Source organism: Mustela erminea, chromosome 3 (assembly GCF_009829155.1).
Source record: "Mustela erminea isolate mMusErm1 chromosome 3, mMusErm1.Pri, whole genome shotgun sequence".
NCBI classification, from domain to species: domain Eukaryota; kingdom Metazoa; phylum Chordata; class Mammalia; order Carnivora; family Mustelidae; genus Mustela; species Mustela erminea.
Window position 1 is genome coordinate 102,607,021 of NC_045616.1, and position 15,595 is coordinate 102,622,615.

Sequence of the window (15,595 nt, forward strand, 5' to 3'; positions counted from 1 at the left end):
GAGTGGCCATTAATATATAAAACCATCAGCTCATTTCACAAGTTGTAAACTTCACAATAGGAAATTCTCTTTCTGATAATCAAGATACAAATTAAGAAAACTGCACGAAGTTTACTGAGCACCTATGTGCCAGATGTCGCGCTGGACTTCAGAAAGTCTCTGGAAACAAATAGTAACTTACCATTTTACCACTCATCCACTTTCAGATACAACTTAGCCCAAGAGCTATACAGTGAATAAGACAATTTTAGAGGCAAAAGAACATATGAACTCTTATGACACCAGGCTTAAGGAGTAGTAAGAGAGTGAGGAGGAAAGGAAAGGTGGTTCTTAGTACAGAAGATCAAAACCAGAGCTTTCCAAACCTCTAGTGTACAGTAAAAGGGTTCCAGGGGTTTGAGATGCTAATCCTCTCAGCCCAAAGGGGCCTCCCTTCCCATGAGCAGCCTACTCTGATAAATTCCAAGATACCTCAGTGATGATAATTTTTACATGTGCCATGTTGTGATAGACTGGGTGGTACCGAGCTAAACCAACAGTTACCAAATAAGTGCTAAGATAGTTGCCTAAGTGTAATATGGGGATAGTGTTAAAAATATGGACTCCTGAGTTCTACTTGCACAGATTCCAATTCACTGGATCTGGGGAGAAGCCTAGAAATCTGTACTTTAGCACGTAACAGATGATTCTAATGAGCAGTCAAATTTGTAAAATACACATCTAAATTATCCACTCAGAGATTAAAATAAACACTAGTCACTAAAATTGGCTAACACAGCAACATAATTGTAAAATGAAGTAGGAGATTATTGTGGTCACAAGCAGAGAAGCTCTTCAGGAGAGAGAGGAGATCTGGCATGGGGAGCCACAGATACAGACACTCATTAAAAGGAGAACATGAATGAATAAGAGTGAGTATGTAGCTTACTGAATGAATGAACAAAAAGGAGGCTGGCCTAAAACTTGGCAGGATACAGGGAAGGCAAATAACAAAACCAAAGAAAAAGAGAATGGTCGGCAAAGTAATAGAAGATTAATCAAATTCTTAAAAGTTTAGGTTTACCATATTCTGTGTTGAGGCCCCATAATTTCACTTTATTAGCTTCATACTGGGCTTTTTTCTTTAATCGACAAGCCCTGTGAAAGGAAGGAGCAATTAGTTCACTTCTTTTTTTAAGTGAACATTCAGAATATACTTCTTTTTGCTGCTGTCAAACATTTTCTAATAACAACCAAAAATCACTGCCTACTGATGTTTATATCAAGGAACTCAGTTTCCAAAAAACACACAATATAATCATTAATCCAAATGATTTTTGAAAATTTTAGCACACGTCCAAAAATAATGACAAATACACTAAAATAAACAACAAAAACTGACAATACCAAGAGAATGTAAAGTAAGTGGAACCATCACATGTTGCTAATTGGGATATAAAATACTGCATGCTGCTACTTTGAAAAACAGTGATTTTTCAAAAATTTTACATTATTACTTCAGAAATAGCTATTTTGGCAATTTCTTATAAAGTTAAACATATACTCTTGGGTATTTACCCAAGAGAAATGCAAACTTATGTTCACACGAACACCTGTAAATGAATGTTTCTGGTGGCTTTATTCATAATTGGTAAAAAGTGGAAGCTGGCCCAATATCCTTCAACTGGTGAATGGACACACTGTAGTATATCCCCCAAAAGGAATACTATTCAGCAATAAAAAGTAACAAACTATTACTCAACAACATGGATAAACATGAATCTCAAATGCATCATGTTAAATCAAAGAAGCCAGAGTCAAAAGGCTACGTATCATAGGATTCCATCTATATGACACTCTAGAAAAGGCAAAACTCTGGGGACAGAAAACAGATCAGTGGTTGGAGGGATCAGGGGTGACAGAAGGAGTTTCCTTTACAAGGAGGCATGAGGAAATTTTTTTAAAGGATGATTACTGGTGATTGTGGTGGTGTGTATATGATTGGATACGTTTGTCAAAATCCAAAGAAGTGTACCATAGACAAGCCTGGGTGGCTCAGTTGGTTAAGCAACAGACTCTTGGTTTTCGCTTAGGTCGTAATTTCAAGGTTGTGAGATCAGGCTTCATACTGGGCTCCAATGCTCAACTCAGAGTCTGCTTGGGATTCTCTCTCTCCCTCTCCCACTGCCCCTCCCCCTACTGGCACTCACTCTCTAAGTAAATCTTTTTTAAAAACCCCATAAAAGTGTACATTAAAAGGCATACATTTTACTTCAAGTAAATCATACCCCAATTAAAAAAATGACTTACCATAAAACAAAGAAAAAGTAAAACTATGATAAATTTTTACATTTTTATAATACAATGCACTTGAGTCCATTCACCTCTCCCCTTTAAAAGCAGAACACCATCTTTTGGTTTTATGAAGCATAAACAAAGCATAAATACCATCTTTATTTTCAAAGGAAAAATTACAATATTCTCATTATAATATTTATAAAAGCATATTTCTGAATAAATGGTTGACAATCATCTATAAAAGCTCACTTAAAGTCTAAAACCTCACCACCAAGGCTTTATTTACACAGGTGAACATGATTAGCATTTACCTGGAAGCCAGCTTATTTTTTTCCTTCCTTGACCTTGGCCGGGCTGTTAAGGGTAGCTCACTGACGGGAGTCAGATCACTAATCACCTTATTCAGTTTCCGTAGTTCATTGCCTATCTGGAGTAGTTTTTTAGGATTTGGAGTCAGGTCTTCTACGTCAGTTCTCCGTGACTTCTTTACTGCATACTTCCCTACAGATGGTTTAAAAGAAGTTTAAATTAGATCATTTTATTTCACCAAAGATATATTCTACAGCCATATATTAAAACCACATTTCACCCTTCTGTCAAGTCCTGGCATGTTTCAGAAGTCTCAGCATGATATGCTAAAAGAGCTAGCCTTCTCTCCTTCCCACCTGTGCCTCCAAGAAACTGGGGAAGTATGGCACAGCTCCAGTCCCTGCCAAGTCCTTCTCCACCCTAAAGTTTCTAGCCCTGGTATGAAAGAATCTTAATTACATGCATAGTGGTAATAAGCATCATAAACCTCAGGATTGGAGTGCAAGTTCACTGCATCCAAAAATCAGGGCAAGGGTAGAATATACACCCAGAAAAGAAACAGATTTTACTCAAACCAAGATGTTTTGATGCTGCGACTGAAAATTTCCCAGACATATACTCTGGTGCTGGACTCAAAAGGCCAACAAGTAAGTACTGCCTTTTGTGAAAGCTCTTCCTTGGTTAGTTTGATAAATAACATTAGAGAAGATTTGCGGGTCTTGCCCTATCACTGAAGGCAACAGAGATGGCCTGGCCTTCTGAACTACAATATACCAAACAATTTTCCTCGTACTGGCCATGTGCTGCCTACCATTTACTGGACCTGTCTTTTCATTTCTCGCAGAAAACTAATGTGAAGGCCAAAGCTAGGTCTATTCACTAAGAACAGTAGAGTACAGACTGAGTGCCAGTGGAGAGGGAATATGAGGCACAAATATACTTCTGATATAATTCCTGTGTCAAAACAAAATTGCTTAGCAACTTACAGCTGTAGCATGAGAGATTACTAAAACTGTTCATTGAGTGCCAAACTTACTAGTGCTCTCCGCCCTTTTGGTACAGATTTTGGATCATACAAAATAAAAGAAGAAATTCTACTTAATTACATCTTCCGAGGTAAACTTTGCCTAAGATTATATAAGCTGCTCCCAACTCCTACCATTCAACTCTTCTCTCTCCATTTCTTTTCTTTTTTTTATTTTATTTTATTTATTTTATTTTATTTTTTTTAAAGATTTTATTTATTTATTTGACAGAGAGAAATCACAAGTAGATGGAGAGGCAGGCAGAGAGAGAGAGGGAAGCAGGCTCCCTGCTGAGCAGAGAGCCCGATGCGGGACTCGATCCCAGGACCCTGAGATCATGACCTGAGCCGAAGGCAGCGGCTTAACCCACTGAGCCGCCCAGGCGCCCTCTTTTTTTTATTTTAAAGATTTTTTTATTATTTATTTGACAGAGAGAGATCACAAGTAGGCAGTAAGGCAGGCAGAGAGAGAGAGAGGAGGAAGCAGGCTCCCTGCTGAGCAGAGAGTCCGATGCGGGACTCGATCCCAGGACCGTGAGATCATGACCTGAGCTGAAGGCAGCGGCTTAACCCACTGAGCCACCCAGGTGCCCTCCACTTCTTTTCTCTACAATTATTACCTTTCCTCTGCTTCCTCTTTTCTTCCCACCACCATTGATTCCAATCTCCCTATTTACATTTCAGCCTGGAGACTGGACAAGAACGGAAGAGAAAGATGCTGGAACCCATTCCCTTTCTCCCCAACCCTTTTGGTCTATTGCAACTGTGGCAGGTCAGAACTCAATCAGCAGTCTCCTGGTCCCTTCCCGGGCAGGGTAAGTATAATAGGAAGTGACCAGAAATCATTTCTGCAGAGCTTCCTCCCTGTTTAGGTGATGGCTCTCACTACCAGTAAATGCTATTTGTGAGTATCTCTGCAGAGATAGCTAATACAGCAGCTCTCCTGTTCCCCTCTCCACTTCACTAGTAAGGGCTGAGTATGTAGGTACATGGATAGGAAACATTATGGTTTATGATTTCTGTATTAGTGACACGAAATGTCTGACCACAATTCCCTCTTACCATGATGTAAGCCATTTTTCTGGTACATATTACTTGGCAAGGTGTCTCGGTTCCATTCAGATGGCCTTAGCATCCTCTCTTGCTGTGATGGGGTGAGCTGCTCACTATACTCCCAGAAGTACCTTCTTTTACCTCTCTTCCGAGAGGATATTGAAGTCATCTCCTTCAAGTCTTCTACAGAATCATTTTCATAGCCTTAAAAAAAAAAAAGGAAAGCCCCCCCATCCCCAATTTCTTAAGGTCCATAAATTTCAATAAAGCAATCAAGGCAAATAAAAAGATCTCTTCCATTTGTCACTTGATATATTTCCTTTCATCTGAAAACATCATTGGCATATCAAAGGTAACAGACCAGGTCTATAAAATAATTTTTAATATGGAGATCTCTAACTCATAAAATATTCAGAGACTAATAATCATAGGTAACTATCCTCCTTATAGTTCTCTCTGGTTCGTGTGAGTTAGGAAATCTTTTTAAAATATCTTTAAATAGGCACTCACTGAGAGAATAATGAAATATAGCTCTAGGAATGTCAAATGCACCATTAGATCATGGTACTAAGACCCTACACTATGATTTAAAATGCCTTCCATCTAAAATTTATGCATCCAAAACATTCCCAGACAGACAAGTGTGTGCATTTCTGTGATTGTATCCTACCAGAGTTCTGTGAGGCAGTAACCTGTCCATAGAATAGGTTTTCTGCCTACCTCCCACCCTACCCCTTTTGTAAAAGTACAAAAATGAGAGTGTTCTCACAGACTCGCAAATAAAAACACATATGCCTAGTTTAATATTTTACTGGAAGCAATATGCATCTACTTCACTTTTTTTTTAAAAGAAGTTATTTTCCTTACTAAGGGAGAGTATCAGAAAAAACTTAATTTTGAGTTGCTAGAACTGTTGGTCAGACCTCACGCAGGATGACGTACAAATCTAAAATACCCTCAGAGAATGCCCATCTTAGTGTACGCCACGTCATTACTGCTAAGTACATGGAGGAGTGGAGATGGACCCCACGTAGGATGTATATAACACTAAGGTGGACAGGAAAACTTGGGTAGCACTGACAAAGCAGAATGACCACTTTGTCTCCTAAAAACATGACTTCTCTGGAACTGACACTAAAAAAGTGATAATATCTGCAGAAATATAGCTCCATTTGTATGACATTCTGGAAAAGCCAAAACTACAGGCAAAACTAAAAAGCGGTGGGCCAGGAGTTGGGAGTGGAGGGAGGGGCTGACTCTAAAAAAATACAAGGCAGGGGCGCCTGGGTGGGAGTCGGTTAAGTGTCTGCCTTCAGGTCAGGTCATGATCCCAGGGCCCTGCTCAAGGGGGAGCCTGCTTCTCCCTCTGCCTGCTGCTTCCCCTGCTTGTGCTCTCGCTTGCTTGCTCTGTCAAATAAATAAATAAAACCTTTAAAAAATAATAAATAAAGGAACACAAGGGAAATTTGGGGGGGGGGGTGATGAAACTCTTCTGTATCTTGATGGTAGTAGTGGTTACCAGCACTACAAGCACTTTTCAAAACTCACAGTAGTGTACACTTAGAGAAGGGCGAATTTCATATTTATACTTCCTATACTTCAATAAACATAACCTTTTAAAAAAGAATCAATTTGGAGACCAGAATTGACTTCAAAGGCAACAATCAAGAGAACTCTCTGTAGAACTGCTGGTATTAACAGCACTAAAGTGCACATGTGGTAGTTTAAAACAATATGGCAAGGAGTGTGACAGGGAACTCTAGTTTCTTATGAAGAAATGATGAACAAGTCACACCATCGTTTCTAGAAGTCTGATTTTTAGAACTTGTGTTAGATACATAAAACAATGACTTTGGCCTATTTATTTGTGCCAATGCTACACTTCAAATTAAGGATTTCATCTTGTTCCAGAGATCAACCTAGCTTTTGGAAAGATGCAAGGGCCACACGGTGCCACCAGAAATGGCATTTTCCGAAGACCTGGCTCCACCAGGCCAAGAAAAACTTAACTGGCTTGAAGAAACTACTGGCTCAGAGAATTAACCCAGTATGGCTGGGAACACCTCAACACAAGCAGATAGACCAACAAAAACACTTCCAACTTCCTACCAATGTCAAGAACTGGTGTTCCACAAAAACAAAATAACCAAACCAAAACAGAAACAGATTCACAATACAACAAACAAACCATATACAAGATAAGGAGGAGGAAAATAGGTAAAGGGGATTAAGAGGTATAAATTTCCAGTTATAAAGCCAATCAGTCATGGAATATAAAGTACAACTTGGGAAATAGTCAATAATGTAATAATTTTTTACGGCAACAGTTGGTAACTAGACTTAATGTAGAGATCATTTTGTAATGTACATAAATATTGAATCACTATATTATACACTGAAACTAATATTATATACCAATCATACTTAACTAAAAATAAATAAAAACTTAAAAAAATAAGTAAAAAAAAAAAACCCAACCCTCTGTATGGTGGCAGACAGTAACTAGACTTATCATGGGGATCATGTTGTAATTATGATGCACAGTCATTAAGATGCACACCTGAAACTAAGAGAATATTGTAAGTCAATTATACTTCAGTAAAAAAATAGAAGAACTAGTATTCCATATTTAAATCTACCCTGGCCCAAAGCATAAAGGAAACTTTTTCATATATAGCTTCCTCAGGCATCCCATCCCTCTGATAACTGTTTTGATATTCTCCCCAATTTAGCAATCCTCCTCAGGTGGCCTGGACTTCGGGCAAAACACTACTTTTCATTTAATATACTTATATATTTCACTTACAGATACTTTGAGACTTCTGACAGCTCAGTAAAAAAGATATCATTAACCCCATTTAAAAAAAGAAACATGCTCATGGAGGCTTTAAGTGATTTGGCAGAGCTAGAACTGACTCAAGTCCCATGACTCAAGAAGTCTAGCTCCTATTGGGCTTATCTGACATGATTATCAAATGTAAGTCAAAAAGGCTACATTTACTGTGTCAAATTCTAACCATACATCTTTGGTTAGTGCAGACTATTGGTAAAGTCAATCTTGAAAATGTTTAGTACAGATTAGAAAATAAACTTTCATTCTGGGGGCCCAATTCTTAGTATTACACCACGTAATCCCAATGACCCCAAACAGTCACAGCCTGTCCACAGAATAGGCTCTATTAAAACTCTGGAGCAAGGCCAGAGGAGGTACTGAAACTCCATTTTACACCTTTCCTGGAGCTTTGTAGGCTCAGGCACTGTTGCAGCCAACTGCCAAGAAACAGCATCAAGGGAGCTAGTCATCACAAAAGGGCCTTTGTAAACTGCTGCAAATTAAACCAATCAACCCACTCTAAAACTAGCACTCTGAAGAAACCATAACTATCCTCACTTTTCTGCTTCAAAGAATTTCTTCCTGCTTTCCACCAATAATTCACTTCTGCATTCCTGAAGCCACTTGTTTAGCTCTTTCTTCTAAGAAAAAGGGAAATTTTCATTAGCAAATATGAATAGAGCCCAAATAATACCACAAAATTGTGTTGATTTTGTGGTTAAATCATGTCATTCATTAACATTTGTGAAAACTGTCCAAGTAATACTAACCAAAGAGGCTTTACTTCAAGTCAACTGGAAGGGAGTGAATTAAATGCCATCCAAACATTCAGCATTGTTAAACAGAGTCAAGAAGAGAGTTTTACCCAGCCAATGCATCTCTGTTTCAAAGTAGTGCTGGTTACCACCAACAAGCTCACACAACAGGATTCTTCTATAGAAGACAAGGCAAGGGAATGTGGCATGACAGGACAACACCAGCTATAACACTGGTTCTCCTCTCCCACCCATCAAAGTTAAAAGGTTGACAAAATGCAAATGAGGGTCAACTTACTAAGTGATCTCTCTTCACAGACCTAGTCATCTCTCAACACACTTATCCAGGTAAAAACACTCTACAAGATAAGAGCAAAACTACAACCAGAAGTGGGGTAGACAGCATAGTGCTTGGTGATGGCAGGATTTACTGACTCCCTCTGACTTACATGTTTCTTTAAGCATCTACCGGGACAAACCACTCCTTCTCCACATTTTCCATTTCCCTTAGTTATTACCCATCTTCCCTTTGTCTCACCCTTCCCCTACCCTCCTACCCTGATCCTAAATATGGAACTCAAAGCGATAGGGCTGATGGGTCAGACCTTGAAGACAACTCATAGACAGCACTCTGGGCTTACCATGGGAGGAAGCTATATAACTTACCACTAGCTACAAAGACAACTTTTCCTGAAACACCTCAAAGCAGATTTTTTTAAAGATTTTTTTTTTTTAAGTAATCTCTACACCCAATGTGGGGCTTGAACTCACAACCCTGAGATCAAGAGTCACATGCTCTACTGACTGAGCCAGCCAAGTGCCCCTCAAAGCAAACTTTATTAAGTTGTTGAGAGAAAAATCTTCCTGCTAAGTAGAAAAAATAATTGTCCTATCCAGACTATGCAGAGTTCTAAAGTAAACCCAAAAAAGGCATAAGCCCTTTTCCTCTGGATTAAAGTACTTTTTCCTTACTTGAAACTCCACCCGAGTCAAATTTGGTTGTATCAAATACACAAATCTAAGCATTTGTGTAATAGAAAGATTTCACTAAAGCAAAGTCTTTTTTCTAGCAATAATAGTGCTTTGCCAGCTATACCATATATCTACTATGGCTTAAAAACCTTTCTGAAAATCAAATACCAATCTTTATATTGCCAGAAATTCCAGCAATTATAACAAAAGAGCTCTCTTGCAATTTCTAAGGTTTTAAAAATAACTTGGTTTTTTGAATATACAAGTTACAGCATCAACACTATTTTTGAAGAAAACAACTTTTGCTTAAATTTGAAGATCTTCACTTCTTTGTGCATTTTAAACTGTATGCCACTTGGCAATACCATTTTCATAAATACTGCACAAGTCAACAGTGGCAACAGCCCAAGCATGTAAATGCTGAATGAAGCGAATCAATTCCCACAGGTTTCATTTTCTTCCTCCCTTTTATTTATATGTGCTGTGTATATTAAAAAAAAAAAAAAAATGGGCGCCTGGGTGGCTCAGTGGGTTAAGCCGCTGCCTTCGGCTCAGGTCATGATCCCAGGGTTCTGGGATCGAGTCCCGCATCGGGCTCTCTGCTCAGCAGGGAGCCTGCTTCCCTCTCTCTCTCTCTGCCTGCCTCTCTGTCTACTTGTAATCTCTGTCTGTCAAATAAACAAATAAAATCTTAAAAAAAAAAAAAATAAATAAAAAAAAAAAATAAAAAAAAAAAGCAGAGTATCCTTCATGCTCATTAAATTACAGCATGTATTTTTCTTAAATGGAAAAAAAACTGTGAATGAAAGATGGGACAGACACAAAAAGCTCTTTTTTTTTACATTATGCATGAAGTAGGTCTTGTTGGTTGTAAGCATGAGTAATATAAAGCACTATCACTTGATTTACCACTGGGGCACTCTTAACTTGCCTCAACTATAATAGAGGGACATGTATATAAATAGAAATATTTTTAAATCAATCAATTCTTGGCATCTTTGCACAGCTGCTCAGAGAGTAACAAATTAGTCTCTTAACATAAATTAAGAAGAAGCCCTCGAAGAATCAGCCTATGAATCACTATATGAGCAAAAGTGGTTATTTTAGAGTTGCCTGAATAGAAAAAAAGAAATTACTTATTTGAGCCAAGATAGTAAGTCATTTAATCCCCAAACTAAGGCAAAGAAAACATCTATATCTCAAGACAGGAGAAAGGTCAGTTTGGTAAGCCTCCAAGCATTACCATACCTGGCTCAGAGAAAGTGTCACTAATATCATCATCTTTGTCATCTTCATAATCCTCTTCTTCCTCCTCCTCCTCCTCATTTTCAGAAAGTTCGTGCTCACTACCAAATCCTTCATCATGGTCCTCATCATCAACATCATCCTCGTCTTCCTCATCTTCTTCAGGACTGCATTTGGTTGGCTGTTCACCCAAATTGTCAGAGACAAAAAGGGAGTAATTGTGCTCTTCTTTTTTCTGGGATGAATCTGAGACCAATGTGCTGGCAGAAAGGCTGCTACTCTCTCCTGCTGCAATTGACCCAGGACCCTCCTGGGACAGGGGACTGAGTAACAGTTCCTGGGTTTCTTTAAAAGGCAAAGCTGGAGTGATGTGACCCTGAAGAGGCTCCACCCCTTTCTTCTCTGGTCGCTTTGCTACTGCACCACAGTAGCAGGTGTTCTCCTTTGCTGCGTCTGCGTGAATCTGGCTCAACAAGGGCCGACTCTGCTGCACTGGGTTGATCTTTACCTTTGCCTTTTTTACATAGTCTTTACATTCAACATGAAAGTTCACCTTTTCATTATGATACACGTTGGTCTTCACCATGATCTGTGTGCTTGAAGTGGGTTTACTTGCTTTTTGGACACAGTCTGACAAAGGGACCTCAGCCTGAAGAGTTTTAGAAGAACACACAGGGGCAGCTGCTCTGCTTGAGATCTTTTTACTAGGGAATGAAGAGGGCAAGGGATTCTGTTTGACACTGAAAAGTGAATCAGGGTAATAAAGGGAATCAGAAACAGACTGAGAGTCCTCGCTATTAAGCTGGGCCAAAGTTGGAGTTTTACTTATGACCTCTTCATCTTGGTAAGGGCTAGAAAAGTCATCAAGACCCAAGTAATCCACTTCTTTTGTTCCCCAGATGTCACAGCTGGTTAGCTTGGTGTACTTTGTTAAGTCTTCACAGTACGTATCCCACTGTTCCCAGTTTGAGGTTAAAGCGCCCTCATTATCCAGGACATCTGTGAAAGACTCCAGATTTTCAATGTCTTTGCAATCCTCCAAAGAAAGGAAGCTGTCTCTAGGATTCTGTTGATAGTTCATCTCTCTATCCTGAGAAAAGTTAAAAAAAAAATCACACACCATATTTTAGGAAAGAAGTATTCACCTCCATCCTCACATCCATGTACCAAAATGACAAGTCAGTATTTAACCTCTGGTCTGTTTTAAGATAAAGGCTCTTTACATGTCACTTTACCAGTCCATATAATATCATTTTCTTGGGCAAGGAAAACAAAGGGAAAATATGCCCCTCGAGAGGCTTACGTCTGGTCTAAATATCAAGGACTCTTGAACTTTACTACAAACACTCTTTCTGAAAAAGGTTTACGTTTCTTGATCTTTGACTTAGAAAAATCTGAGGTCTCCTTTGAAACAAGCTTCAATTAAAAGCAAATAATGAAGACCTTACCTTCATCACAGAAGAACCTGTCTTCTGAACTGAGAACTTAAATATAGAGGCAAAGAGCAAATCAAAGAGGAGTTGAAATTCCACCACAGAAGGGTAAGATCTTTGATTAGACCTGGTTAACAACGCTTGGGCATGGGGACTACAATACTCCTCACGAGTGTGACAGAGATAGGATTTAAAAAATGTGTTAGTGAGACTATGCAGCCATTAAAAAGAATGAAGTTAAAGTCTAATGTACTAGCAAGAGAGGCTGTTTACCAGATGTCTTTACATTAAAAGGATTAAGTTACAGTATATAGTATCTAAGAATGTCTTATCCAACTTAAAATACTCATGTATTTATATATGAACAGAAGGACTCTGTTAGGAGTACTTATCTTTGGGGAAAAGGTTTAGAAGGTGGAGGTTCAGGAAGGAAACGAGGGCATTTTCATTTTTCCGGTTTGTTTTGATTTTTGCATTTGTGTGGCGGCTTTCTTGCTTCCTTTTTGCTTATGGGTATGTGTGTCTGTGTTCTAAGAGTTTTAAAGAAGTACAGTTTGCAGACCACAAAATTCACCTGTATTAAGTGTTGATTTTTAGTAAATTAACAGATTTGTATATTTAGTCTTGCAGTTTTTATATACTTCCATGTTGCTTAAGCTGTATGTAATTAAAATTATTTTTTAAATGTTCTTCTTAGGAATCTTAGGTTTCTATTTACCTTGGGAATAAGTGATAAGTATACTGATTGGAATTGCTATTTTTACCTCATATTCTCTGTGTCATATGCTTTGCTCAATGTTATCATTCCTAAATATCCCAGTTGAAGAGTCCTTTAGCAGTCCGGCATATCAAAAAAGACAGCTTCCCATCCTCATCATCAAAAACTGAACTTGAAGATATTTAGATAAACTCTTTCTACTTTCTGTGTGTGTGCATGTATTTATATATAATTACTTTTATAATCATATGCATATTTTAAAATTCCAATATAATTAACATATAGTGTTATTTTAGTTTCAGGTGTACAATATAGTGATCCAACAATTCTACACATTACTCAGTGCTTATCATGGTAAGTATACTCTTAATCCCCTTCACCTGTTTCACCCATCCCCTCACCCACCTCCCTGTTCTTACTATTTTTCAATGGGTTCATAAAGCCTTCTAAAATTACTAGACTGACAGTCAAAAAATCAAACTTGACATCCTTTTTTCTATTCAGGCATTTATAAATTAAAAAAAAAAAACCTACACCACAATATTTTTACCCCAAATAACTTAAAGCAGAATCCAAGAAAATGTTACTTACCAGTTCATACATGAAATCTGGATCTGAACTGTTTGCTAAGAGATCTGTGCTCATCAGAGTCTGCTCTGAAAAGGTGTGGCTTCGAAAGGCATCCCCAAAAGGCGGATCCATTCCGCTTACACTAGGCTACAACAGAGTGATTTTAACTTTAGAAAGTTAAAGACTACTCCAAGACCAATTTATTATCCATAACTCAGACACCTACTAACTTCTTAGTTTTACAACAATTCTGTATATTTTCTACTCTTTAGCACATTTGAGAGATTTAACTAGCATTACATTGTGAACTTAAATTAGGAAGATAATGAAGATGCACTAAAAATAGAAAAAGAGTGGCAACTGTTACTTATACCTAACTTCTAAAAACTAAAGTTTATTCAGCCACTAGAATCAGCATTCACTACCTAATGAGTACTTTTATTCGGCTATATAACATTTCTTCAAACCCATCTCTAACAACACTTCCTCTTCTATCTTCCCAATATGGAGCACTTCCTCCTATTTCCTGGGGTCTGCAGAGATAACAAGTTGGTCTCATTCTGTACTCCTAAGTGACTCCAGTGTCTTATTTCCACAAACAATCTGGAGGACAATTTGGGCACCTTTAGTGCAACCAGTGCCTCCAGGAATGTGATGATGAAGATACTGGATCAGCCAAATATCCCAAAATCTTACTGGTGAGACCAGAAACTTGGGCATGAGCTCAGCAGCCTTAATCCTGATCCCAGAAAAGGGTACAAGTCATTCTTTAATAAATAAGGGGAAAAAGACCTGGCACCAAGAGTTGATGCTCCTTCTTTTCTCTCCAACCCACTTTTCCATTTCAACATCTACACAAATCACTCCAGAAGGAAGTCAGGGCCCACGCTCGTAAAGCAGCCCAAACAAGTAAAAGGCCTCACTCTGAAATCTAACTTGGATGAAGGAAGAGGATGTGAAAGAATAAAAATACCCTCTTTGCCTTTTTGTCCTTAAGTTTTTGCTAAAACTTAAAAAAAATTCTATTAATCTATTTGCTTACATTTCTCTATTCATATACCTTCTACCTACCACAAACTGGCCTTCTTACATGCTCTCCTATCATGTTTTTCTTCACTGGTACTTCCCAATCCAGTCTTTTCTTTCTCTAATTTTCCTCAACCCTATCAGGCTGCAAGCTCAAAGTAAGTGTGTTATAGCTCTAACTTCAAGTAGTCCACAAGCAGCAAACTAAACTCTAAATGGGAAAGAACTCCAAATCAGTATGTGTAATCCACTTGGCCAGGAGATTGGGGTGGAGCTAGGCCACTGGTCTTCTTAATATCAACTAGCAAATCCCCTTTCTTTGCCTCTGCTGCCTGCCTCTGAGCCACTGGATAATCCCAGCAAGGTGCTTATTTTCTGTGCTCAAGGCATAATTCTGCCTGGCTCTACATGAAGCCACCTAAGAGTCCTTGCCCTCTCCTTATTTCTACGTTTCTCCTCAGCACTGAACCCAAAGAGGGAAGAGGATAAGAGCTAACCATTGGAGGAGGACAGGAAGAAGTCTGGATGTGCAGTGGGGAAAAACAGGGCTTCTTTTCTTACTTCAGAGATTGACTCAAACCAGGACTGATCAATTCAAAGTAGTTACCATAATATAAATAGATCTAATCATTCTCAGTAACCTTTTGTGAATAGTATATATATGTATGAGGAGTATATGTGTATATATGGAAGAAAAAGGCTGAAATCTCTCACCATTTCCTCCTAACTACTTTCAAATTCATAAGGCATAAATGGAAAGGAATAAAGGAATAACTGGGAAACAGGAAGCAGACAAGGAGATGGACGTGGGCTTTCTGTGGCAGATTAATTTTCAGGGGAGTTGGGTGAGCCTCCTTAAAGCCAGCAGATCTGGCCCCCTTCTAACCAAATTTTCATTCACCACATTTCCCCATGTCAAGCTCATTAAATTTCAAAGTGTAGCAAAGGAGGAAACAGAAGCAATGGAAAGACCGACATGTATTCAAAAGTAGCTGAGATCAGAAATAAAGTGTCTTAAAAAGGGAGTTTGTCAAGCTGTGTTAAGATTCAGAGAACTTACAGAAACAATAGTATGGACTTTCTGCAGTAGGAAAATATAAAACTTTGCACCTGCTCTGTATGATTTACCTGAGGCATTTCCAAGCCCAGATCCTGTGAGTCCGATTCCAAACTTTGTTTTTTCCTCGTTTGTAAATTCTTTTCCAGCTTTACTTTTAAAGATCAAAGATGATTTTCACAATAAAAGGCAGGTTTTCCCAGAATGCCTTCAATTCAAACGTTTGGATCAGTGCTTTTTATTTATTTTTTAGTATTTCTGTGTGAATCTGTCAACAACACAAATTAACTTCACTGAGCACCATTAAAAACAAGCTGACCTTT

General features: G+C 38.4%; 1 protein-coding gene across 6 annotated transcripts in view; it reads right to left on the minus strand.

Moving 5' to 3' along the window:
* The window catches only part of CREBRF (CREB3 regulatory factor), a 62,176-nt gene that overhangs the window by 25,180 nt on the left and 21,401 nt on the right, over positions 1 to 15,595 (minus strand). For 4 of the 6 annotated variants that reach the window (XM_032334889.1, XM_032334888.1, XM_032334890.1 and 1 more), the window contains 6 exons: positions 15,344 to 15,540; positions 13,211 to 13,336; positions 10,472 to 11,558; positions 4,673 to 4,867; positions 2,589 to 2,778; positions 1,064 to 1,137 (listed from right to left, as the gene is read on the minus strand). In XM_032334889.1, coding sequence (XP_032190780.1) covers positions 1,064 to 1,137; positions 2,589 to 2,778; positions 4,673 to 4,867; positions 10,472 to 11,558; positions 13,211 to 13,336; positions 15,344 to 15,352 — 1,681 coding nt within the window. In that variant the 5' untranslated portion in view covers positions 15,353 to 15,540. The remainder of the gene's footprint in view (positions 1 to 1,063; positions 1,138 to 2,588; positions 2,779 to 4,672; positions 4,868 to 10,471; positions 11,559 to 13,210; positions 13,337 to 15,343; positions 15,541 to 15,595) is intronic. The other 2 variants (XM_032334893.1, XM_032334892.1) reach the window with 2 other exon arrangements.